A 24,054-nucleotide genomic window follows, 5' to 3' on the forward strand; every position below is an offset into this window, starting at 1 on the left:
TCGGGTACTTGCTTCAAACATGCAGAGCGGCCTCGGGCTCCCTTTTTGTGGAAGCTGCTGGCCAGCGCCCTGTCAGGACTCATAGTACCAAGATTCTGGTTCTTCTTACGCGACTTGCCAGAGAAGCAGACAGTTGCTTTTTGGGGGAAGGCGAGCCAGGCAGGCAAAGTACTCCGCGTAGCTATAGGTAGTGGGGGTGTACTACGACGGGACTGCAGCTGAGTCCTGGCCCTTTAAACCTCAGGGGGAGGGCCCGGAAGTGAATGGGCGGGGCGAAAGGCTTTGCCATATAAGAGGGCCTCAGCCGCGCGGAGTCTCTAATCTGCCATTTTCTGTTCCTAAGTCTTTGGTGTCTCAAATTCGCTGTTTTCCTCACAAGCTTTATTCCGCTCGCTGGTCCGCCACCTCAGGGGAACGATGGCCGCAGAGTCCACAGCCACTGCCGCCATCGCTGCAGAGCCGGTTCCCGCCAACAAGTAAGCTGGGCCGTGGAGAGCTTGAGGCACTGACCAGTCCGCGGGAGGGGGTGGCAGCCGGAGCTTCACGGGAGGACAGACCAGTGGATGGGAGGTTTTTCCTCCCGATGAAGGGCAGTTGCTGTTCAGGGAGGCCCGGACAATGAAGGAGCCGACTTCTTGCTGAAAGTCTAGCGTATTGGCGGTAACTCCAGTCGGCTGGCGCCCCCTGCCCCGCTTTTCGCGGCCGCCATCTTGCTGGGGGCAGCGGCGACTCTCTCCATCGCCTGCCCTTGTCTTTCCTTCCTGGGCTTTGGCTGTCGCGGGGGAGGCGGCGCCCTGACGAACCGGCTTAGCCCTCATGCCCCTACCGTCCCCGCATTCCTGGAGCGCGCCTCGGGCAGGGTCCCGAGGTAACCCGGGACTATAACGAACAGATTTGGCGCCAAAAAAAAAAAAAAAAAACTGCACGAGGAAGGAGGCTGGACCTGTGGGGTCGGGAGTGGGCGGGCCCTCCTGGTGGGCGGGGCCTTGCTCCAGAGCTCTCTTCCCTCCGCCGGCTCTGGAGCAGGGGGCGGGGCTCTGAGGAGGCGGGAAAACTCCATTGTCTGGGGCAGAAGCGGCTGGGGGAGAGCTTTGGACTTTCGCGGTGGGGCGCTGTGAGTTTTGTTCCCCTGCCGTCGCCTTTCTTATCTCGTGCTGTGGGGCTGGCCACCTTGCTCTCCGACTCAGCGGACCCTGGCCTCCTGTCTGGTGGGGAGCATCGTCGTTCTTTAGATTTCGGAGCTGTTGGCGGGGACTTGGTTGCTTCAGGGAGACATGATGAGGACGTTAAGCTTCTCACTTACCAGCGGTGTCTGGTTGCTAGGTGAATGGACAGTGGAATGCGCGAAGTGTAATTGAACGACCAGAGGCAATAATAAAAGATAAGTTTGCTTTGAAAACGGCAAAGTGCCGCTGAGGCGTAAGGTATTTTATGAACAGCGAAGGAAAACATTCCTCCCATTAATTCGAGGAAACAAGTGCTGTTTTTCATCTACAGGATCTGACCTCCCAATCTTTCCTTATTTCCTAGGGACCTGGTTTTATTTTTTTTGCTTTTCTTGTGCACTTTAGAATTTTTTTTAGAAATTAGCTGCCTTTCCTATATAGGGAGTGGTCTCAGTGAGATTTTTATGATTCTTTATAGGCTTACCCCTGATGATGATAGTATATTTATAGTCACCAGCATTTATTTAACTGTTTTATAAGTGAGGAAACTCAAGATTAGAATGTTGACCCACATGAATATATCACAAAGTATTTAGATTAGAACGGAGAAATAATTTCCCAGCAGAGGCTGGGTTAAACCCCAGAATTTCAGTTTTCATTTTCTCATTACTTATTGAAAAGTTTATCTGGGAGGAAATAGCATGAAAACCTAATTAGCTAGTCTAGGAGAACAGTAAAGGTAACATCTCAGGTAAGTGATGGGGCTGTTCAGCAGTAAAGCTTCTAGGTCTTATGTTCGAGGGTGACGAAAATGATTTGAGTTTAGGCTTTGATAAGCATGCATATTATAAATTCAGTTTAACCATTGAAAGAATAAAAATGTACATATCTTCCAAATGAGTAGAGGGAAAAAATGGAATAAGAAATAAACCTCAGTTCACAGTTGGTTATATCACCTTGACGACTTAGTGATGCTGGACCGGTTTTGTTTCTGTAAAATGCTTCTTCGGGCTTCTATCCACTCATGCCATTTATACAACCTTGCCAAAATAATCACCGCTTGTCTAAAATGCTAAATCAGTCCTTATTATTAGCTTTCTAACTAGTTCTTTCTAACCTAGTTCTTAAACTTTTTGTTTATATTAACAAAGATTAAAAAAGTAGTGGTTTGCTGTGGTGATGAGGGGGATGAGAAAGTTCAATTAGAAAGAGGAAGTCTTACATGGTGCATTTTGGCTTCGCTGTCTTGTAATAATACCCGAGGTGTTCATTCTTTGCTTTAGAGAGAAAATGTCAAAATGGAAACAAGTGATTTAGCTCAATAATCCATTTTAAAGTTCTGGGGTTTGTTATTTCTTTTTCCACAAGTGGTTTGTGTTTCATCTTTGTTAGTGTGGGGCTTACGTTGGTGCTTACTATTTTGGTAATTGTTATAAGGTTAAGATAACCTCCTGTGAGTCAGTCTCATGAAATTATGATGAATTAGTAATTAGGATATATTTGTATGAAAGACTTAACCAAAATACCCAGTTATTTATTTTTTTTGTGTGTGTGTGGAATGGAGGAGTTAGGTCTGTACGTTAACTCAAATGTGTAAATGGCAAGTGGGTCCCGTTGGTGGACCTGGAAAAAAATATACTGTGTTTAGAAGATTTAATTCAGTGAATTCTGATATTTGATACACCGAAGTTGCTTTTTTGAGGCAGAAGGAGGAGAGTAGGGCAGAAAAATAAATGGAATAATTGCTGGGATTATTTCTAAATGAGCATGACCTTGTACTGATTATCACATCCATTAATCTTGATAATCCTTATATGCAGATCCAAAGTATTCTTCACTTAACCAGTTTTAAAAAATGAGATATGGAGCTAGGTCCTTGAAAATTCAAGGAATTTTCATTTTTCTCGATTAAATCTGGGAATTTTAGTTGGGAGAAAGAAGGCAGATCCTGATTTGAAAGAATATAAATTCCTGCTCTTTAATTTTGGATAGTTTTAAATTTAAGATTAAATTCTTTAAGGTAAAATATGAGGTGAATAATTGGACTTACATGTATTTTTTAATTTACCTGCCCTTTTTTTGGGTAAATTTTTTCTTTTCGGTAAATTGAAATACAATATACTGTATAAAAGTGCACAAACTATAAGTGTACAGCTGAGTGAATTTTCACAAAGGGAAAGGAGAAACAAAATACTGTACTGGCATCCAGAAATCCCTCTTCAGCCAATAGCTTCCCTCCCAAGGGTAAACTACGTTATTGTTGTAGTGCTTTCTGCTGGTTCCATTATGAATATACCACAATTTATCTGTCCTTTCGAAGATGAATGTTAAACTTGTGTTTATAGGTGTGGATCATAACTTCTAGTGAGGATGACAGATAATGGTAAATTTTTATCATGACTAGAAGTCAAGAAACCAGATTCTATTTCCAGCTCTACTGCTGTGGGCTTCAGTTTTCCCATTTGTGAAATGGTTTTGGTAGGGGGAAGATACTACAAGTTCTCCAAGATTCATTCCATCAGGAAATTTTTGTGACACAGATTTTCTTTCTTCCCAGGTTATAAACATAGTTTTACTATATTTACTGAGCATTTGTTTCAGGTACCAGAATGGTTTTGGTAGGAGGAAGATACTACAAGTTCTCCAAGATTCATTCCATCAGGAAATTTTTGTGACACAGATTTTCTTTCTTCCCAGGTTATAAGCATAGTTTTACTATATTTACTGAGCATTTGCTTTAGGTACCAGAGATAGTGTGGTTAAGGAGACAGAAGCGGAGCTTTTGCTACTAGATGGAGACAACACATATAGTGAGAATGTCAGTGATAATTGCTATGCAGATAGTGACTTTTAGTCCCATTTTAACATTACATGATAGCAATTGAGTGGTTGTTTTAGGTGTTTAGGGATGGCCTCAATGAGATCTGATTGACCAGAAGGGGCCAACTGTATGAAGATCTTGGCAGGGAAACGTCATTCATAGATATAGGAAAGACAGAGAGTACCGGTACAGATGCAGGTAGATTGTTAGTTTTGGTGGTGGGAGGAAGAGGGTCTTCCTTTCTGATTTTTTCCGTTTGCTCAGTGAAGTATGAGGCAAGATCATCTGTCTGGAAGTAAGGAGAAGTAGAACATGGTGTAGGAGAATTTTTGAGAAAAGTGAGCAGTAGTCATTTTGGAGAGCCTAGAGACAAATATTTTAGGGAAATGTGTTTGGATTGCCAGTGTTGAGTGCTTTTAAATTCGGGACCAAGAATTTAAAGTGAAGCCAGAAAGTGCTACTGTATGCTTTTCTACTGTAAATGTTAATTCTGTTTAGCTGCTTGGCTGTAGCAGACACAGTAGATGACTAGAGGGTTGATACTTCTTGTGGAACTTACTTCCAAAACAAAAACTTAAGTAGAATACTTTCGTCACAAAGTGGAAGTTTAACGTTAGGAAAAAACATCTTGAAGATAAAAACCGTCAAAAAAAGTTTTTCTCATATCTAGCTGTCCAGCAGCAATTACCTATTTGGTCTCATGTGCCTCCTTTACTCCCACCCCTCTATGATGGCATTGTCTCCTTTGCATTGAAACATCCTCAAATGGATGAATTTAAAAAGCATTCCCTCTGTCATATCTTGTTTAGCTACTATCCTTGCTTCTTTCCTTTACAGTCAATCTTCTTTAGGTAACAGTTTGAATTCCTAGGTTCCACTTTATATTTATTCATTTAACAAATGTACTTAATGAGTATTTTAATATGTTAGGATTTAGAGATACAAAGATGAACAACACCTCAGTTCCTGGTCATCAAATCACAATCTAATAGGACAGGTGTTATAACATCAAGACTTAATTAAGTGAATCCAACCTTTGTCACCAATTACATCAAACCAGTTCAGGGAGGCTAAGATTATCCACCTCTGATGCCAAATATGTGGTGAATAATAAATCCCATTTCACACACCAATTGCATCCTGTAGAAATCTCAGCTTCCCTTCCCTGGTCAGTCTAGACCCCAGCTGCCAGCACAGCCCTCTCTCATCCCTGTTCACCTGGGGCTAGGTCGGAACTGGCCCCTTTTCTATTTCTTAGGTCTTTTGTAAGTACCTTAGAATCAACTTGTCTTAACACTTAAACCCCCAGTTTTCACTAATGACTCCTGTTCTTTTACCTTATGGTGGTACAGTGAATTGCTTTAATATGGCTGTACTAGCTTTGGTCTTGTAACCTATCGTCGTTGAGTCCGATTCATAGTGACCCTAAAGGACAGAGTAGGACTGCCCCATAGGGCTTCTAAGGAGCAGGTGGTAGATTAAAACTGCGAGCCTTTTGGTTAGCAGCTGAGCTCTTAACCAGGGCTCCACACACACCAAGGGGATTGGACAGTTTTGCTCAAGCATATAAGGCTCATGAAACCCTTGTGGGGGTAGGTGGGACTATGTAAATAAGGTATATGGAGCCCTAACGACGGGTTGGTCAGTTTTGCCATCCCTCTAGGCTTAAAAGGAGCCAATCCCAGAGGCTCAGGGGGAACCTCGCTACCATCAAGAAGAAGAGCCAGTACCAGAGTGTTTCCTTTGGACCCAGGGTCCCTTCCCTGAAATCCTCCTAGACCCAGGAGACAGAGGAGCTGTAACACTGGAGACAGTGCAAGATGATGAGAAGTGGTGGCAAGCATGGCAGAGTCCAGCGGCAGAGAAACGGCAGCAGCAGAACCAGGAAACCTGCATGAGGTGGCATGGTGAGCCTCCAGGCCCACAGAGCAAGAAAGCTGAGCACCTTCAGGCAGGAGGCTTCCTGAGGGAGTGGGGTGCCTTTGGTCGCTTATCCATGGAGCTAAAGAGCTTTATAATACTTGCCTGAGAAAGGGCTGGGGGTGAGGGTGAGGGTCTGGCGGCCAGCCAAGAACAAGCTATTCTGGTGGAGGAACTATATCCTGAGTTGTTCCTGTTACTTCCAAGTTGATCTTGATCCTAAATTATAACGTGTTACTTCCCTAATAAACCCATACTCGTGAGTATGGTCTGTGAGTTCTGTGTGGTCACTGCAATGAATTATCGAACACAGGTGTAGAGAGTGTGTGGGAAGGATGGCTTGTGCTGGAATTGGTGAAAAGGTTGCAGAGTGAAGATATATCTGACCTCGTGTTATATGCTGCTGCTGATTTGATTCTCTCTCCTTCCCCTAAAGTTAGGCAAGGTCTGTTGCTGCTGCCATTTTTATGCTTGTATTGGTTGGATGGTGCTCAATTGCTCAACCCCAGAAGTAGAAATTCTGGACTCCCTTTTAGCTCCCCTTCCAATTCCCAAACAAATTATTCACCAGTATTTGGCAGACTGACCTTATAATACTGCTTGATAAACAGGGCTTAGAAACAAAGCCCAGAGGGCCAGGTAGGGAAAATTGAAGTGGTAGGAATTGTAGTGGACTGGAGGATGGATTCACCAACGAGTCCTGGAGGCCCAGTGGTTAAGTGGTTGGCTGCTAACCCATAGGTTAGCGGTTCGAACTCACCTGCCACTCTGCAGGAGAAAGATTGAGCAGTCTGCTTTTGTAGAGACTTACAGCATTAGAAACCCTTTGGGGCAGTTCTGCTCTGCCCTCATAGGGTCGCTGTTAGTTGAAATCGACTGGATGGCAGTGGGTTTAGTTTGGAAAGGTTGGCTGTTCGAAACCACCAGCCGTTCAGTGGGAGAAAAGACCTGGTGATCCGCCTAGGAAACTCTATGGGGCAGTTGTACCCAGTCCTGTGAGGTCCCTGTGAGTCGGGATTAACTCTAAAGTACACAATGACAATACATTCATGATTCAAAATTCAGAATGGTGGGTATACAGCGAAATGTCCCTACAACGCTTACTCCCTAACCACACAGTTTTTCCTCAGTCAACCTGTGTTAGAAATTTATTAGGTTTAGTGGTACTTTATGCATATATAAGCAAGCTGTCTATAGTTTTTATTCTCCCTTTTTGTATAAACTGTAGTAAACCTGAGACATTTTTAAGGGCACTTAATATCTTAGGGATCATTCCTCACCAGTGCGTAGTTTCCTTATGTTATTTTTTTAATGGCTGCATAGGACTCTATTGTGTGGATGTCTTCATAACAAGTTCCCTGTTGATGTACATTTGAGTTTATGGTATTTTGTTGTTACAAACAGTGCTGCAGGGAAAACCTTGTAATAATCATGTACTAGTGTTATCTGTAGGGTAATTCCTACAAGTAGAATTGCTGGATCAAGGAGTATGTTCATTTGTTGTTTTTGGTAGATACTGCCAAATAAGCCTTCGTAGAGGTTTTGTGAATTTATACTTCTATAGGCAATATACGGGAACGCTTGTTTTCCCTGCACACTTTGACTATTTGAAGGGTAAGTGTTTTCTGTGTAGTTTTGTGTTTCTATTCAGAGTGAATACACGTGTTAAAACTTTTGAGCTGTTGCGTTTTGCTTTCTGTGAATGTGTTTATCTCCCTTAATATTTTCCTTTTGGGCTTTTTTTCCCCTATTGTATTGTATTGTGTGCATTGAGTAAGGTAACTTTTGTGAAATGAATTAGATGGAGCAGAATTTATAAATGTTTTATATAAGATTTTTGTTTTTAAAAGGCCTTTCCCAGATTAATTATAAAATAATTCTCCCATTGTTTCCTCTAGTGCTTTTTGGTTTCATATTTTACATAATGGTTTTTTAAAGAACAGTGGAAATCCAGATTTTTATGTGAGGTCTCCGAAGTTTTCAGTGTAACTTTTATAATTAATATTAAAAAGTAAAATTGGATCAAACATGTCTGTGGTCCAGATAGGACATGAACACCAGTTTTATAATTGCCTCAGGACCTACTGAATCAGAAATTTAGGGGCCAGGGCTCAGAAATCTATTTTAACAAGACCTTTAAGTGTTTCTCCCAGTTTGAGAACTACTTCTAATCCGTCTTCTAATTATACTAGTATTGTCTTTGGTCTGGCCTTTTTTATCTGCCTAAGTTACTACTAAATAAGGGCACAGAAGTAAATTTATCACTGTTGAGTGCTTTAGTGTTATTTTATTGAATAGTTTCTTCAGTGGGTTTCTTGTCTCTAATCGAATGCACTTCAAACTATCTTTTGTACTGCACAGCCAACCAACCCTGTGGCTGTTAAGTAGATTCCAAGGCTGTAATCTTTACGGAAGCAGACTGCAGCTTCTTTCTCCCCTGGAGTGGCTGGTGGGTTCAACTGGTGACCTTTCCATTAGCAGCCTAGCGCTTAATGCTGCTCCATCAGGGCTCCTTTTGTACCATAGTCAGGGCAATCTAAAAAGTAAATTTGATCATATTATATATTCAGCAACTCCTACTTCAGAATAAAAACGTAAAGCCTTAGGTTGGAATCAAAACTAAACCATCTGGCTCCTATATACCTATCCAGCCTTGCTCCTGGTTGCAACCTTGTGATAGAAAAGTGGGAGAAGGGAAGTTATAAAGTTGTCCAGTTCCTGGAATTTACTTAACTGTTTAAGGAAGTGGTCTCCAAAGTAGGACGGGATTAAACTTTAATAATAATATATAGGTTGACGCTATGACAGTTACCTTATTTATGATTTACCTTATCTAGTTTAGACTCTTGCTTTGTTGCCTTTGAGTCGATTCCAACTCAATAACGACCCTATAGGACAGAGGAGAACTTAGAACTGCCTCATATGGTTTCCAAGGAGCGACTGGTGGATTCGAACTTTTACCATTTGGTTAGCAGCTGAACACTTAACTACTGTGCCACCGGGGCTCCTAGTTTAAGCTAGCTCTTAACAAATATGTGGACAGGGTGTCTAAAAAGATTTCCTGCTTACAAATGATGGATTGAAGATGATAATGTAAGCACAAACAAATAGCAAGAAAATAGAATTGGTGCCTGTAGTTACAGCTTTGTTAGTCACATTATAAGGTTAATGAAAACCCTGGTGGCAGAGCAGTTAAGAGCTACAGCGGCTAACCAAAAGGTCAGCAGTTCAAATCCACCAGGTGCTCCTTGGAAACCCTATGGGGCAGCTCTACTCTGTCCTATTGGGTCACTATGAGTTGGAATTGACTCAGAGCAAAGGGTATTTAAAGCTTCTACTCCTAGTTCTTTGTTAGCTGCATTATAATGGCTGTCAGTAGTGTCCTCTCTAGCAGATATTTTGAAAAATAAACAATATGTAAGTTCAAGATAAAGTTGATAATTTAGCATGTGAAAAAGTAATTGCTTTTCAAAAGAAGTAATATGCTTTGGAGACAGCTTTTTTAAAATCAGTCTTTTGCAAATGTTTTCATTATATGATTTTATTGCTAAAATACATAACTTAATAACTTGGAAGTGCCTGTTTTTGCTTCTTTAAAAATCTTCCAAATACCTATGACAATATTCACTTCTCATCTGTACTGAAAAGAAATGTGCACCTGTCCAGCAAAATACATAAACGACAATGTTCACAGCAGCTAAAATAATAAGCCAAAAACTAGAAACAACCCAAATGTCAATCAAGAGTAAAATGGATAAATAGCCTATTTATTTAATTGAATATAAAAGGTACAAGAGTAGAATGGATAAATGCCTATTTCAGTAATGGAATACAAATTGTGAAAACTAGATTTACGTGCATCAATGTGGATAAATCTCACAAACATTAATTAAAGAAGTGACACAAGATATAATCCATATAAAGTTAAAAAATCAGATTAAAACAATAAAGAAAAATAACTTACATTTACCGTCCTATTTACCAGTTCCAATGTTCTTCATTTTTTGTGACTTCAATTTGTTTTCTTTTTTAAAATTTTTATTGTGCTTTAAGTGAAAGTTTACAAACCAAGTCAGTCTCATACAAAAACTTAGGTACACCTTGCTATATACTCCTAGTTGCTCTCCCCCTAATGAGACAGCACACTCCTTCTCTCCACCCTCTGTTTCCATGTCCATTCAGCCAGCTTTTGCCCCCTCTGCCTTCTCATCTCCCCTCCAGACAGGAGCTGCTCACATAGTCTCATGTGTCTACTTGATCCAAGAAGCTCACCCCTCACCAATATCATTTTCTATAGTCCAGTCCAACCCCTGTCTGAAGAGTTGGCTTTGGGAATGTTTCCTGTCTTGGGCTAACAGAAGGTCTGGGGACCATGACTTCCAGGGTCCTTCTAGTCTCAGTCAGACCATTAAGTCTGGTCTTTTCATGAGAATTTGAGGTCTGCATCCCACTGTTCTCCTGCTCCCTCAAGGCGTTCCCTGTTGTCTTCCGTGTCAGGGTAGTTCTTCCAGTCTCAGGCTGACGTAGTCTCTGGTTTATGTGGCCCTTTCTGTCTTTCGGGCTCATAATTACCTTGTGTATTTGGTATTCTTCATTCTCCTTTTGCTCCAGGTAGGTTGAAACCAATTGATGCATCTTAGATGGCTGCTTGCTAGGTTTAAGACCCCAGATGCCACACTCCAAAGTGGGATGCATAATGTATTCTTAATAGATTTTATTATGCTAATTGACCTAGATGTCCCCTGAAACCATGGTCCGCAAACCCCTGCCCCTGCAACACTGGCCTTCGAAATGTTGGGTTTATTCAGGAAACTTCCTTGCTTTTGGTTTAGTCCAGTTGTGCTGATCTCCCCTGTATTGTGTGTTGTCTTTCCCTTCACCTAAAATAGTTATCTGTCTAATTAGTGAATACCTCTCTCTCTCCCCCTCCCTCCCCACTCTTGTAACCAAAGAATATTTTCTTCTCTGTTTAAACTGTCTCTTGAATTCTTATAATAGTGGTCTTAAACAATATTTGTCCTTTTGCAACTGACTAATTTCACTCAGCATAATGCCTTCCAGATTCCTCCATGTTATGAAATGTTTTACGGATTCGTCATTGTTCTTTATTGATGCATAGTATTCCATTGGGTGAATATGCCATAATTTATCCACTCATCCATTGATGGGCACCTTGGTTGGTTCCATCTTTTTGCTGTTGTAAACAGTGCTGCAGTGAACATGGGTGTGCATATATCTGTTTGTGTAAAGGCTCTTATTTCTCTAGGATATATTCCAAGGAGTGGGAATGCTGGATCATGTGGTATAGTTCTATTTCTAGCTTTTTAAGGAAGTGCCAAATCGATTTCCAAAGTGGTTGTACCATTTTACATTCCCACCAGCAGTGTATAAATGTTCCAGTCTCTCCAGAACCTCTCCAACATTTATTATTTTGTGTTTTTTGGATCAATGCCAGCCTTGTTAGAGTGAGATGGTTTCTCGCTGTAGTTTTGATTTGTATTTCTCTAATGGCTAATGATCGTGAGCATTTCCTCATGTATCTGTTTGCTACCTGAATGTCTTCTTCAGTGAAGTGTCTGTTCATATCCTTTGCCCATTTTTTAATTGGGTTATCTGTCTTTTTGTTGTCGAATTTTTGCAGTATCATGTAGATTTTAAAGATCAGCTGCTGATCGGAAATGTCATAGCTAAAAACCTTTTCCTGGTCTGTAGGTAATCTTTTTTACTCTTTTGGTGAAGTCCTTGGATGAGCATAGGTGTTTGATTTTTAGGAGCTCCCAGTTATCTAGTTTCTCTTCTGGTGTTTGTGGATTGTTAGTAATGTTTTGTGTACTGTTTATGCCATGTGTTAGGGCTCCTAGCGTTGTTCCTATTTTTTTCTTCCATGATCTTTATCGTTTTAGATTTTATCGAGTATTCAAATTTTTATCTGGTATCATTTTCCTTATGTTTAGACTTCCTTTGACATTTTTTCTTGTGATGGTCTGCTGGCAATGAATTCTTTCTGCTTTTGTACAAAAAAAGGCTTTATTTCACTTACGTTTTTGAAAGATTTTTCTAGCTGTTAGATAGGGTTGCTTGTTTTTTCTTTCAGTATTTAAAAGATACTGATCTGCTGTCTTTGGCTTGAGTTGTTTCTAACAAGAAGTTGGCTGTCCTTTTTTTTTTTTCATTTTCATATTTTTTACTTCTGGCAATGTAAAAGAAGACTAGATAGAAATGCTAAATAATACTTGATACAATATGTTCAGAAATATTTTTGAATTCATGGCTGAGCTAGAAAAGGTGACCAAATCTGTAAAGATCAAAAATAACAAAAACGTACAAGTGTGGAAAATTTACTATTGCTTATTTCAACATATGTCCTAAGAGTACCTTCCAAAGGCCTAAAGCCTTTGTTTTTTTTTGAACTTTTTATTGTGCTTCAGGTGAAAGTTTACAAAGTAAATTAGCTTCCATTCAGTAAGTCATACACAAATTGTTCCATGTCATTGGTTGATAACCCATGGTCTGTCAGCACTCTCCTCATTTCCACCCTGGGTTTCCCATTTTCATTCATCTGGTTTCCCTGCCCCTGCCTATCTTGTCTTTGCTTTTGGTCAAATGTTGCTCTTTTGGTCTTGTGTAGTTGATCGTTTTTAGGAGTACATTCTTCATGGGTGTTACTGGGTAATTTTATAGGCCAGTTTATTATTTGGCTAAAGCTTCAGTTCCACATCTCAGGGGTTCCTCCAGTCTTTACCTGACCAATAAGTCTAGTCATTTTTATGAATTTAATTTGTTTTTATTGTACTTTAGATGAAAGTCTACAGAGCAAATTAGTTTCTCATTAAACTTGTGACATTGGTTGCCAGCCTCATGGCATGTCAACACTCTCCCCTTCTCAACCTTGGGTTCCTTGTTACTAGCTTTCCTGTTCCCTCCTGCCTTCTCATCCTTACCCCTGAGCTGGTGTGCCCATTTAGTCTCATTTTGTTTTATGGGCCTCTTCTAATCTTTGGCTGAAGGGTGAACCTCAGGAGTGACTTTAGTACTGTCATGGATTGAATTGTATCCCCCAAAAATGTCTGTAAACTTGGCTAGGTCATGATTCCCAGTATTGTATGATTGTCTACTACTATTTTGTCATCTGATGTGATTTCCCTACGTGTTGTAAGACCCTGCCATTATGATATAATGAGATAGATTAGTGGCAGTTACATTGATGAGATTTACAAGATTACATAGTGTCTTAAGCCAATCTCTTTTGAGATATAAAAGAGAGAAGTGAGCAGAGAGACATGGGGACCTCATACCACCAAGAAAGCAGCACTGGGAGCACAGCCTGTCCTTTGGACCTTAGGTTCCTGTGCTGAGATGCTCCCAGACCAAGGGAAGACTGATTACAAGGACCTTCCTCCAGAGCTGAGGGTGGGAGAAAGCCTTCCCCTGGAGCTGGCCCCCTGAATTCAGACTTCTAGCCTACTGGACTGTGAGAGAATAAATTTCTCTTCGTTAAAGCCATCCGCTTTTGATATTTCTGTTACAGCAGCAGTGGATAACCAAGACAAGTACTGAGTTAAAAGTGTATCCAGGGGCCATACTCTCAGGGTATGAATTTGATTTTCTGTATTTTTCTCTCTCTGGGACCTTTTTTTTTTTTTTAAATAACTGAAAGTTTACAAATCAAGTCATTCTCTCACACAAAAACCCATATACACCTTGCTATACACTCCCAATTACTCTCCCCCTAATGAGACAGCCTGCTCTCTCCCTCCACTCTTTCTTTTCATGTCCATTTTGCCAGCTTCTAACCCCCTCCACCCTCTCATCTCCCCACCAGGCAGGAGATGCCGACATAGTCACAAGTGTCCACCTGATCCAAGAAGCTCACTCCTCACCAGCATCCCTCTTCAACCCATTGTCCAGTCCAATCCATGTCTGAAGAGTTGGCTTCGGGAATGGTTCCTGTCCTGGGCCAACAGAAGGTCTGGGGGCCGTGACCACTGGGGTCCTTCTAGTCTAACTGGAACCTTTTATTGTGTTCCTGGTCAGAGCAGTCAGTAGTAGTAGGAGGGCACCACCTCGTTGTTCTGGTCTCAGGCCAGAGGAGACTGTGGTTCATGTGGTCCATTAGTTCTTTGGGCTAATTGCTTCCTTGAGTCTTTGATTTTCTTCACTCTCCTTTGCTCCAGTAGGGAAGAGATCAGTAGTTGCATCTTAGATGGCTGCTTGCAAGCTTCTCACCAAACTGGGTTGTAGAACATTACAAACTGTGTTATGTCAGTTGACTTAGATATCCCCCAAGATTATGGTCCTTAGACTTCAAGTCTGGTAGCTCAGTCTATCGAGGTGTTTGCTTATGTCTAAGACATTTCCGTAAGTGTTCCCTATGTGTTCTGTTATGTATGTGACTGTACATGTAGCACATAAAAATGTATACAAGTATCCACAACTGTATATATATGTGTGTGTGTGTATATATATGTATTCCCATATGACCTCAGCATACATATTTACCTATATATTCATTCAGAAATTATTATTCTTACTGTTGTTGCAGGATTATGTATGTTATAATATTTACTGTAGTTGCCTTTTATTCTTGTGTACCTCTCAGTGTCTTCCTTTGCCTTGGTCATGTTGTGCTGACTTCCCCCTTACTGTGTATTGCTATTCCCTTCACCAGAATTAACACATATCTATTTTTTTACTATCTAGTTAGTGATTCTGCCTCCCTCCCCCTCCCATCCCTGGTAAACAAAGAATGTTTCTTTCTGTGCGTAAACCTTTTTTTGACTTTGTGTAGTAGTGGTCTCATACAGTATTTGTCCTTTTGTGATTTACTTCCACTCAACATAATGTCTTCCAGATTCATCCATGTTGTGGGATGTTTTGTGTATTCATCATTATTCTTTATCATTGTGTAGTATTCCATTTTAAGTAAGTACCACAATTTGTTTATCCATTCATCTGTTGATGGACATTTAGGTTATTTCCATCTTTTTGCTGTTGTTAATAATGCTGCAGTGAACATGGGTGTACATGTCTATTCATGTCACAGTTCTTATTCTCTAGAATATATACCTAGGAGTGGGATTGCTGGATCATAAGGCATTTCTATTTCTAGATTTTTAAGGAAGTACCATACCATTTTCCATAGTGGTTGTACCATTTTACAAGCCCACCAGCAGCATAGAAGAGTTCCAATCTCCCCACAACTTTGCCAGCATTTGTTTTTTTTTTTTTTTTTGGTCAGTGCCATTATTGCTTGGGTGAGACAGTATCTCATTGTAGTTTTGATTTGCAATTTCTCTAATGGCTGATGATCGCGAGCATCTTTTCATGTGTTTGTTAGCCACCTGAATGGCTTTGTTTAAGTGTTCATGTATTTTGCCCCCCCCTTTTTTTTTTAGATTTTTTAAAAATTGTGCTTTAAGTGAAGGTTTACGGTTCAAGTCGGTTCATCACACAAAAACATACACATTGTTATGTGGCCCTAGTTATTATCCCCACAATATGTCAACACGCTCCTCCCTTCCACCCCGAACTTTCCGTGTCCGTTCAACCAGCTCCTGTCCTCCTCCACCGTCTCTTCTTGCCTCCAGACAGGAGCTGCCTATTTAGTCCCATTTGTTTAGTTGAACCAAGAAGCACAGCCTTAACAAGCGTCATTTCATGTCTTACAGTCCAGTCTAATTTTTGTCTGAAGAGTTGGCTTCAGGAATGGTTTTAGTTCTGGGTTAACAGAGTCTGGGGGCCATGTCTTCTGGGGTTCCTCCAGTCTCAGTCAGACCATTAACTCTAGTCTTTTTACTAAAATTTGAGTTCTGCACCCTACTTTTCTTTCGCTCCCTCAGGGACTCTTGTGTTCCCTGTCAGGGCTGTCATTGGTGGTAGCCAGGCACCATCTAGGTTTTCTGGTCTCAGGCTGATGGAGTCTTTGGTTTATGTGGCCGTTTTTGTCCCTTGGGCTAGTATTTTCCTTGTGTCTTTGGTGTTCTTCATTCTCCTTTGCTTCAGGTATTGGGATCAATTGATGCATCTTAGATGGCTGCTCGCTAGCTTTTAAGACCCCGGATGCCACTCACTAAAGTGGGATGTGGAACATTTACTTTTTATTGTGCTTTAAGTGAAAGTTTACAAGTCCAGTCAGTCTCTCATACAAAAATTTATATGCACGTTGCTATATACTCCTAGTTGCTCTCCCCGTAATGAGACAGCACACTCCTTCTCGCCATCCTCTGTTTCCGTGTCTATTCAGCCATCTTCTGTCCACCTCTGCCTTCTCATTTCCCCTCCAGACAGGAGCTGCCTACACAGTCTCATGTGTTTACTTGATCCAAGAAGCTCACTCCTTACCACTAACATTTTCTGCGCTATAGTTCAGTCCAATCCCTGTCTTAAGAGTTGGCTTTGGGAATGGTTCCTGTCTTGGTCCTTTGCCCATTTTTTAAATGAGTTGTTTATCTTTTTGTTGTTGAGGTGTTGAAGTTTCCTGTAAATTTTAGTGATTAGACTTTTGTCTGGTATGTCGTTGCCAAAATTTTTTTTCCAGTCTGTAGGTTCTCTTTACTCTTTTGGTAAAATCTTTTGATGACGTAAGTATTTAATTTTTAGATGGTCCCTGTTATCTAGCTCATCTTCCGCTGTCTGTGCATTGTTAGTTATGTTTGGTAGTTTATTTTTGCCATACATTAGAGCCCCTAGCTTTGTCCCTATATTTTTTTCCCATGAACTTTATAGATTTAACATTTAAGTCTTTGATCCATTTTGAGTCAGTTTTTGTGTATGGTGAGGTATGGATCCTGTTTCATTTTTCTACAAATGGATATCCAGTTTCGCCAGCACCATTGTTAAAGAGACTGTCTCTTCCTCATTGAATGGACTTTAACCTTTTATCGAAGATCAGCTGTCCATAGCTGGATTACTTCTGGGTGCTCAGTTCTGTTTCTTTGGTCTGTGTGTCTGTCATAGTACCAGTACCAGTCTGTCTTGGCTACTATGGCTGTATAATAGGTTCTGAGATCAGGTAGTGTGAGGCCTTCTACTATGTTCTTCAGTAATGCTTTAGCTCTCCAGTGTCTCTTTCCTTTCCACATAAAGTTAGAGATTAGTTTTTTTCATCTTGTTAAAGAATATTGTTGGAATTTGGATCGAGATGGCATTATATCTATAGATTGCTTTGGGAAGTACTGACATTTTCATGTTAAGTCTTCCTATCCATGAGCATGGTATGTGTTCCATTTATGTAGGTTACTTTTGGTTTCTTTCAGTAGTGTTTTGTAGTTTTCTTTGTATAAGTCTTTTATGTCCCTAGTTAGGTTTATTCTTAACTCTTTTATCTTTTTGGAGATTATTGTAAATGGTATAGTTTTCCTAATTTCCTTTTCCCAGTTCTCTTTGTTGATGTAAAGGAATCCAACTGATTTTTGTATGTTCATCTTATGCCATGCCACTTTTCTGAATCCTTCTATTCCAGTAGTTTTCTTGCAGTCTCTGAGATTTTCTACGTATAGGGTCATGTCATCTGTGAATAGGGATAGTTTTACTTCTTACCAATTTGTTAGGTGCCATCGAGTCGGTTCTGACTCATAGTGACCCTGTGCACAACAGAACTAAATGCTGCCTGGTCCTTCACAATCCTCACAGTCGTTATGCTTGAGCTCATTGTTGTAGCCACTGTGTCAGTCCATCTCGTTGAGGGTCTTCCACTTTTTTGAAGACCCTCTACTTTACCAAGCATGATGTCCTTCTCCAGAGACTGATCCATCCTGATAACATGTCCAAAGTGTGTAAGACATCTTGCACATTTCTTTTTACCGATCCAGTTATCCGTTGCTTCCTTTTCATATGAATATCCATCTGATGCAATGACAGGCTCTTTCATAAGAGTTATTGGACATATAAATTCATCAGGAATTCCAGAAGAAAGTGATTTCACCTTTGTCCTTAACTCTTCCAATTTTCCTCAGCACTTTAGTACGCAGCCCTAGTGATTAAATTTTCAAATCATCAGCTAGACTTTCTTTTTGTGAGATTCAGCAGTTCTTTTACATCAGTGGTATTTGTCTTGAAAATACCAACAAGGTCTTTTAAACCCTGTTCACAAAGCCACACTGAGGCATCCTTCTCTGACCAATCTTCAGTAAAAGTGCTTCAGCTGATCTTCATTGCTCCTTGCTTGGCAAAGTGCTTCTCTGTCAAATTGCCAGATGTTCATAGTTTCATCCATTGAACCAGTGGCAAGTAAAAGAGTAATGGGTGCAAAGGCACAGGTTGTGACATACCTGGTGTGCTAAGTCAACATATGAAGTATGTTCGCTGTATTAGTATCATATACTATGATAGACTTATCCACTGATCCAGAGACTAGCATCTGCCCATCACGGGAAAAAGCACAAGCCAGAACAGGAGCACAGTGCCTGCTTAGTGTACTTTCGTATTTTAATTCAAAACCTAAGATAAATGGTTAAAAGAAACAATCCAGATTTTGATCTGGCAATCCTGACCACACGATGCCAGTCGAAAAAACTGAAGGTCTTGTTCTGGATCAGAAATAGGCTGTGAAGAAAAGTCACAGCAGGTAAGTCCAAGATCATGTGCTTTTTCACTGTGTAGACACCTCATTTTGTCTTCCCACACTGTTAAATCTCCACATGAGGAGCCAGTGACAAAGAAGTCCCCACTACGAGAAAATGCACAGGCCACCAAGGAGCCATCCTTAACACCGCTGCATCTGTGTAACTTGTATGATTGTGTATTCCATAAAACAGCAGTTCGCTCAGCTGCTCCTGACACCAAACAAATGGAGTCTGGGGAAAACCGGCAAACCCTCACGGGGCTGCCACTGGGCTGTTCTATCACTGCCTATTCACAGGACAGTGATACCATCTGTTGAACATGAAGCCAAAAGATGTCCTGAGGGGGAGAAACAGCACACGTGGACAGCATATGTGTGAAACTTCAATGACAAGTGTGGCAGTTCAGAGAAGTCACTTAAAGAGTTACAGGCGGATTGTTTTGTCCAAGGAGCAAGTAGCCAAGGGGGAAGAGGAGAAGGCACAAGAGTTGACATCATCACCATGATTGGCTAATGTGTGAATTAGTTTCTCCATGTTGTTTATGTGCAGTAAAATAACCGTGGCTGGATCTGGCCTCTAGTTCTCAGAGGTCAACTCCTGCCACTCTTACTCCCTTCTATCCAGTCTTCCTGACCAAACTGATGGTGGTCTTGGATCTTCATAGAGCTGTTTCTTTTTTGTGTGTGTGCTGGAATTCTCTTTCCTTTTTTTTCCCTCATTCGGATCTTAATTTCAGTGTCTTTCCTCGGGGTTTCTCAAGACCTCCCGCACGCGAGGTCTCTGTGGATTGGGCGACTCCTTGCAGGAGGGCGGCCTCTAACGCTGGGCGCTGGGACTTCCGGGGACCGGCTCTAGAACCGGGCCCGGCTGGAGCTTCCCCCAGATGCCCGATTCCCAGGTCGACACCGCACAACTGTGCCTTGCTCCGGTCATGGTACCGGCCTGTCCCTGTAGCGGCTCAGAACCACAAACACAGGGTTCCGACGCCCAGAACCTGGAGGGTACGCAGGCTGATGGAGACACCAGCCAGAACCACACCACTCCGACCAAGGCTGCACTCCCCACCTGCCACAGCTGCTGCTGACTGGGCCAGTGGGTACGGCACGACCCTCGGGTGCCGGCTAGCTGAGCAGGCCATGTCTCAACTCTTCTCTTAATGTTTGGTAGAATTCTTTAGTGAATCTGTCTGGTCTGGGGCTTTTTTTGGGGTTTTTTTTTTTTTAAATGATCTCTTCAGTTTCTTCTTTTTGTTATGAGTCTGTTCAAATTTTCTCCCTCATTTTGTGTTAGTTTAGGTAGGTAGGGTGTTTCTAGAAATCTGCCCTTTTCTTCTAGGTTTTCAAATTTGTTGGAGTACAAGTTTTCATAATATTCTGTTATGATTCTTTTTATCTCAGTTGGTTCTGTTGTAATATTACCCATCTCATTACTTATTTTGGTTATTTGCATCTTGTCCTGTTTTTCTTTTGTCGGTTTGACCAGTGGTTTGTCAATTTTATTGATCCTCTCAAAGAACCAACTTGTAGTCTTGATTCTGTTTTTTTTTTTTTCCTGCTCTGATCTTTATTTTGTTTTTTGGTGACTGAGTTTCTTTTGCTGCTCTTTTTCTATTTGTTCATGTTGTAAGCTTAAGCTATTGATTTTTGGCCCTTCTTTTTGATGTGTGCATTTATTGCTATAAGTTGTCCTCTGAGCACTGCTTTTGCTGAGTGCAGTAGGTTTTGGTATGTTGTGTTTTCATTCTCATTTGATTTTAGGAATTTTTTATTTCGTTTTTAATTTCTTCTGTTACCCAGTGGTTTTTAAGCAAGGTGTTATTCAGTTCCCATGTATGTGTTTGATTTTTTTTCCCTTGTTCTTCCTATTGATTTCTAGTTTTGTGATCAGAGAAGGTGTTATGTATTTTTTTTTTTTTGTAATGTTTTTGAATTTATTGAGGCCTGCTTTGTGTTCTAAGATATGGTCTATTCTGGAGGAAGATCTGTGTACATTGGAGAAAAATGTGTACTGTGCTGCTGTTGAGTGGAGTGTTCTGTGTGGTCAGGTTGGTTGACTGCGTTTAGATCTTCTGTATTTTTCTTGAGTTTGTTGCTAGTTCTGTCCTTCATGGAAACTGGTGTGTTACAGTTTCCTACTATTGTACAACTATCTATTTCTCTTTTCAATACTGTTAAAGTTCCTTTTATGTTATTTTGAAACTCTGTCATTGAATGTGTAGATATTCTGATTCTGTATGTAATGTGTATATATTGTATTGGTTGACTTTGTGTTTTTTTTTCTATCGCTGATTTTCAGCAATTTGATTATGATGTGCCTGCTGTAGTTTCCTTCATGTTTCTTCTGCTTGGAGTTTGTTGATTCTTGGAAATGTGCATTTATAGTTTTCATCAAAATTGGAAAAATATTAATTCTTGAAATAATTCTTTTCCCAGACTACACTCCCCCCACCCCCATTTCTTCCGGGACTCCAATTACATGTGTTTTAGGTTGTTAATGTCTCCCGCTCACTGATGATCTTCTGTTCATTTTTTCCACTGGTCTTAAATCTGTTTTTATTTTGGATAGTTCCTTTTGCTGTCTTTTAAGTTCGTGAATCTTTTCTTCCGCAGGATCTAATCTGTTAATCCTACCCAGTGTTTTGTTTTATATAGGCTTTATTTTTTAGGACAGTTTCAGTTTAACAGAAAAGTTTTGCCAAAAGTACAGAGTTCCCATATACCTCCCTCATCCCTGCGCACTATTTCTCCTATTATTAACATTTTGCATTCCTGTGGTACATCCGTTACCATCCAGAACCGATATTGGTACATTATTATTAACCAAAGTCCATAGTTTACAATAAAGTTCACTCTTTATTGTTGTACAGTCCTATAGGTTTTGACAAATACATAATACTGTATGTTTACCATTATAGTATCATACAGAATAGTTTCATTGCCCAAAAAATGCCCTATGTTTCACCTATTCATCCTTCCCCATTCCCCTTACTCCCTGGCAACCACCGATCTTTTCACTGCCTCTATAGTTTTACGTTTTCAGAATGTCATAGTTGGAATCAGATAATATGTGGCTTTTTGAGACTAACTTTAGCTCTTAGCAGTATGGATTTAAGGTTCTTCTGTATCTTTTCATGGCTTGATAGAAGCCTTTTTATCACTGAATAATACTACATTCTATGGGTGTACCACAGTTTGCTTATGCATTCACCTTTTGAAGAACGTCTTGGTTGCTTCCAATTTTTTCTTGCAGTAAAGTAAGGCTAAATAAGAACCACATGCACCTGTTTTGACTTAGCTATTAAAAAAAAAAAAACCGCCGAACCCACTGCCGTCAAGTTGATTACAACTCATAGCAACCCTATAGGATAGAGTAGAACTGCACCATAAAGCTTCCAAGGAGCACCTGGTGGCCTTGAACTGCCGACCTTTTGGTTAGCAGCCATACCACTGAACCACTATGCCACCAAGGATTCCGACTTAGCTATAAATTCAACTTAAAGACACACTTAGGAACAGATCTCATTTGTAACCCGAGGACTTGCCTGTAAAGCTAGTATAAACGTTTGTGTGCAGGTTTTTACGTGGACACTTTCCAATGTATTCATCAGAAGTTTGTCTTAAAATATATCTTTTTCTCTCATCGTCATGCTCATATTCATAATAACTGCTTTAATGTCCTTGTCTAATTGTTTGATCTGCGTCATTCCTGAGTCTGTTTCTCTTGATTTTTCTCTTTAGAGATTGTATTTTCCTGCTTCCTTGGTAATTTTTTTATTGGATAAAGGACATTGTAAGATTTGTTGTCAAGTGTTGGATTTTTTTTTTTTTTTTTGAATATTTCTTGGTTTTGTTCTGGGATGCAATTATTTGGCAACAGTTTCATCTGTGTTTTGAAGCTTGCTTTTCAATTTTGTTAGGCAGGTCCAGGACAGCCGTTAGTCTAGTTCTAATTTGGCTTCATTGCTAAAGCAGTACTTTTCCCGAGGGACCTACTCAATGCTCCATGTGGTAGTGGCAGATCATTCCACCTTGACCCATGGGAACACGAACTGTTCTAAGCACTGTGACATCTCTGAGGATTGTTTCACCTATCCTTTCCGGTGGTTCTTTCCATGTCTAAATATTCTTAAGCTCATCAGCTCTTAGCCAAAGACTGGTGGGAACCCTCTGCGGATCTCTGGAGCTCTTTATCTCTAACACTTCTCTTCTTTCTGTTCTGGTCTCATAAATTCTAGTTACCTTGGCTGCTTCAAATTCTAACTCTGTCTCCTCCATTTGGTTAGAATGTTGGCTATGTTGATTATGGGATCCCTGGTGGCACAGTGGTTAAGAGCTCGGCTGCTAATCAAAAGGTCAGCAGTTCGAATCCACCAGCCGTTCCTTGGTAACCCTATGGGTCAGTTCTGCTCTGTCTTATAGGGTCACTATGAGTTGGAATTGACTAGATGGCAATGGGTTTGGTTTTTGGTTTTGGTACTGTGGACTGGAAACTCAAAGCAGTGAGCTAGGCTTATGAGGCTTACTTCATTTGGTTATTTCTCTCAGATCACTGTCTTATGCTATTAATTCTTCAGTGTCATGGTTCATGTATTTTGACTGTTTCTGTTTTTAGTTGTTTCAGGCAGGAGGATGAATTCCATTCCTGTTACTTTCATCATGGCTAGAAACAGAAGTTAAATATTATCGTACCTCAACCCCTCACCTATGTGGGATACGAAATATTTTGTGAATTTTTTTTTTTTTTTTTTGCCACCTCTGCCTGGATGTTTGCAGCATGTATGTGCAACATTAATAAATGTATTCATGTTTAGTACTCGTATGCAACTTCTACAGTTGTGTTACTACCACATTGTGTGGTCCACTTAGTGTTTGTTATTGGTCTCCAAAGGGAGAAGTACAAAAATTTGGAGTAAGTATCTAGAGACATAACAATTTGATATGACTATGACACTTTAATGTTTTCTTTTTTTTTTTTTTTAATAAAAATTCACCTGTTATCTGAAAATGAAGACTAAGAACAGTTGCTATCAAATAGTTCTGATTCATGGTGACCTCATGGGTTTCATAATAGAACTGAGCTTCATGAAGTTTTCAGTGGCTGTATTGGAAGTTAAAAAAACTTTGTCCTCCAACCCCAAGTTGTTTGAGAAGCACTGCTAGATAGACCCTTTGATCAGAATGACATCTTAGTAAAAATATTTGAACATATTGGTTGTATTGTGGTATAGTTTGTAGACAAGGATTAAGAGCCATTCCAGGGCCCTGGGCAGGTGTCTCGTTTTAAGTTTTGCCTTATGCCTGTGGTTCTAGCGGTGAACTCTGCTTATTTCCTATCCTATTTTTTTCCATTGCTGAGGGCTTTTCATCAAACTTGTAGACCAATAATAATATTCACAAAAGGATTAGGGGTTGGAAGCAAAGATTTTGGATCCTGCAGAAAGTAGTTGACACATTTTTTATCTCTAGCACATATTCTAGGAGTCCGATTCCAATATATTTAGTCTTCATCTGTCAGTTAATCTCTTCTGCCTTTCTCTATGCTTCCAAACAAGATTGTTGTCCACTGTTTTGACTGTTTTTTTGGG

The 24,054-nt window shown here is 40.5% G+C and overlaps 1 protein-coding gene and 2 pseudogenes across 5 annotated transcripts in view; 1 reads left to right on the forward strand and 2 right to left on the reverse strand.

Annotated features, from left to right (window-relative positions):
* Nucleotides 1-297: 297 nt before the first annotated feature.
* Nucleotides 298-24,054, forward strand: part of NASP (nuclear autoantigenic sperm protein) — a 66,695-nt gene continuing 42,938 nt past the window's right edge. For 4 of the 5 annotated variants that reach the window (XR_010321386.1, XM_003415361.4, XM_010595319.3 and 1 more), the window contains exon 1: nt 371-476. Coding sequence is in view for 1 of the 5 variants with exons in the window: in XM_010595318.3 (XP_010593620.1) it covers nt 418-476 (59 nt within the window). In the remaining 4 variants the exon portion in view is untranslated. Of the gene's footprint in view, nt 477-24,054 lie in introns of all 5 variants that reach the window. The other variant, XM_010595318.3, reaches the window with a different exon arrangement.
* Nucleotides 12,173-18,265, reverse strand: LOC111747573 (WD repeat, SAM and U-box domain-containing protein 1-like; annotated as a pseudogene).
* Nucleotides 18,346-19,004, reverse strand: LOC100660505 (WD repeat, SAM and U-box domain-containing protein 1-like; annotated as a pseudogene).

Source organism: Loxodonta africana, chromosome 3 (genome assembly GCF_030014295.1).
Source record: "Loxodonta africana isolate mLoxAfr1 chromosome 3, mLoxAfr1.hap2, whole genome shotgun sequence".
In the NCBI taxonomy this organism is placed as follows: Eukaryota; Metazoa; Chordata; class Mammalia; order Proboscidea; family Elephantidae; genus Loxodonta; species Loxodonta africana.